This window comes from Capsicum annuum, chromosome 11, assembly GCF_002878395.1.
Source record: "Capsicum annuum cultivar UCD-10X-F1 chromosome 11, UCD10Xv1.1, whole genome shotgun sequence".
NCBI lineage: Eukaryota > Viridiplantae > Streptophyta > Magnoliopsida > Solanales > Solanaceae > Capsicum > Capsicum annuum.
In genome coordinates, this window is record NC_061121.1 from 26,273,018 (window position 1) to 26,274,647 (window position 1,630).

Sequence of the window (1,630 nt, forward strand, 5' to 3'; positions counted from 1 at the left end):
GCAGAAAGTGTATTGGACTGGATGGGTGTTTTTTTAAATGAGTTTATTAAGATCAATTGTTGGTAGCTATTGCTAAGGATGGAAACAATCAAATATTTTCAATAGCATGGGCAGTGATTGGTAAATAAAGTAAGGCTACATGGAGAAGGTTCTTGATAATATTACAAGATGATCTCCACTTAGGAGATGGTTCCCAACTTACTATTATCAGTGATATACAAAAGGTAACTATATTTATTAAAAAAAATTCATTAAGTTACACCAAAATTAACTAACTTCATTTGTTTGTTTTGAAACTGCAAGGACTAGTTGCTGCTGCAGAAGAAATACTTCCTGAATGTGAGCATAGAATGTGTGCTAGACACATCTTAGCCCATTGTTTAAGAAAATGGAGAGGCATGGAGAGAAGGAAAAAAATTTTGACTTGTGCTAGATCAACTTTTAAGGCACAATTTAAGTATAACCTTGAAGCTCTTTCTAAGTTGGGTAGAGGCATTATTAAAGATTTGATAGTTTACAACAAAGAGAGATGGTGCAAGGATTACTTCAACACCTTTTTCAAGTGTCATGTGTGAATAACAACATGTCCGAGAATTTCAATGCTTGAATTTTGATTCCAAGGAACAAAACTAGTATTTTAATGTTGGAAGAAATCAGGATAAAAATGATGACGAGGATGAGTAAGGCAAAAAAATTTGTTGATTCTTGGACAAATGACATATCTCCAATGACAATGATGGTGTTCAATGCAAAGGTGAAAAATTCAATGCAGTGCAACATTAATCGAAATGGTGATCAAGGATTTGAAGTGACTGAAGAGGCATACAAACATACTGTGAATTTGAGGCAAAATAAATGTAGTTGCAGATCAGGAGAACTAAAAGAAATTCTCTGTGCACATGATATAGAAACAATGAACTACTTAAATTTGAATGCATCACAGCTAATTTCTAGCTGGTACAGAAAGGAGACATATTTGAAGGCCTATTCTTACTTTATTCAGCCAGTCCCAAATATGAAAATGTGGCCAGATAGCAGAAATCCTATGGTTGAGCCACCTGAAGTGACACAAATGCCTGGTAGGCCACCAAAGAACAGATGGAAAGAGATTGGTGAAGTGGCAAAATCTGAAAAATTGCTAAATTTTGGGATGTCAATGACATGTTCAATCTGTAAACAACCAAATCATAACAAGAGAAGATATCCACAAAATTCCAATCGTAAATCCAAATCAGTCACAAAAGAGGTAATAATTCATTAGCTTGCTTAAAATTTTAACATACATTACTTATTAACTAGTTTGTTTTTCTAGTATGTTGCCTTCCAACAATCTTCTACTGAAAAGAGCAAAAAAAGCAGCACAATCAACATGGACAAAACTGATGAAAAATATGTTAACAAGAGGCCAAGAGCTGGATAAGTATCTTATCAAATTGATACTTCTAATTATTTTTACAAAGTTAGTCAAAATATTAACAAAGATTAGCTACAATTTTCAGCAAGGATCGGCTAACAGTAGAGGGCTAACACAGGCATAGTGAGTTCGGCACATGTCACTGGTGATATTGGTTATAAACCAACAAAAAGAATGAATTAAAAAAATTTGTGTGCTGTTACTCAAAGGCAACTT

At 33.8% G+C, this 1,630-nt stretch overlaps 1 protein-coding gene across 1 annotated transcript; it reads left to right on the forward strand.

The window, feature by feature from the left end:
* Positions 1 to 667: 667 nt before the first annotated feature.
* LOC107846574 lies at positions 668 to 1,420 on the forward strand. The gene is made up of 2 exons (XM_016690930.2): positions 668 to 1,246; positions 1,313 to 1,420. The coding sequence occupies exons 1-2, from the start codon at positions 668 to 670 to the stop codon at positions 1,418 to 1,420; spliced, it is 687 nt and encodes a 228-aa protein (XP_016546416.2).
* The last annotated feature ends 210 nt before the right edge of the window (positions 1,421 to 1,630 follow it).

Excerpts from the sequence above, each read along its gene's own strand:
- LOC107846574 (XM_016690930.2), top strand. The coding sequence starts at position 668 with ATGACGAGGATGAGTAAGGCAAAAAAATTTGTTGATTCTTGGACAAAT. Across the intron at positions 1,247-1,312 it reads CCAAATCAGTCACAAAAGAG|TATGTTGCCTTCCAACAATC; the intron begins GTAATAATTCAT and ends TTGTTTTTCTAG.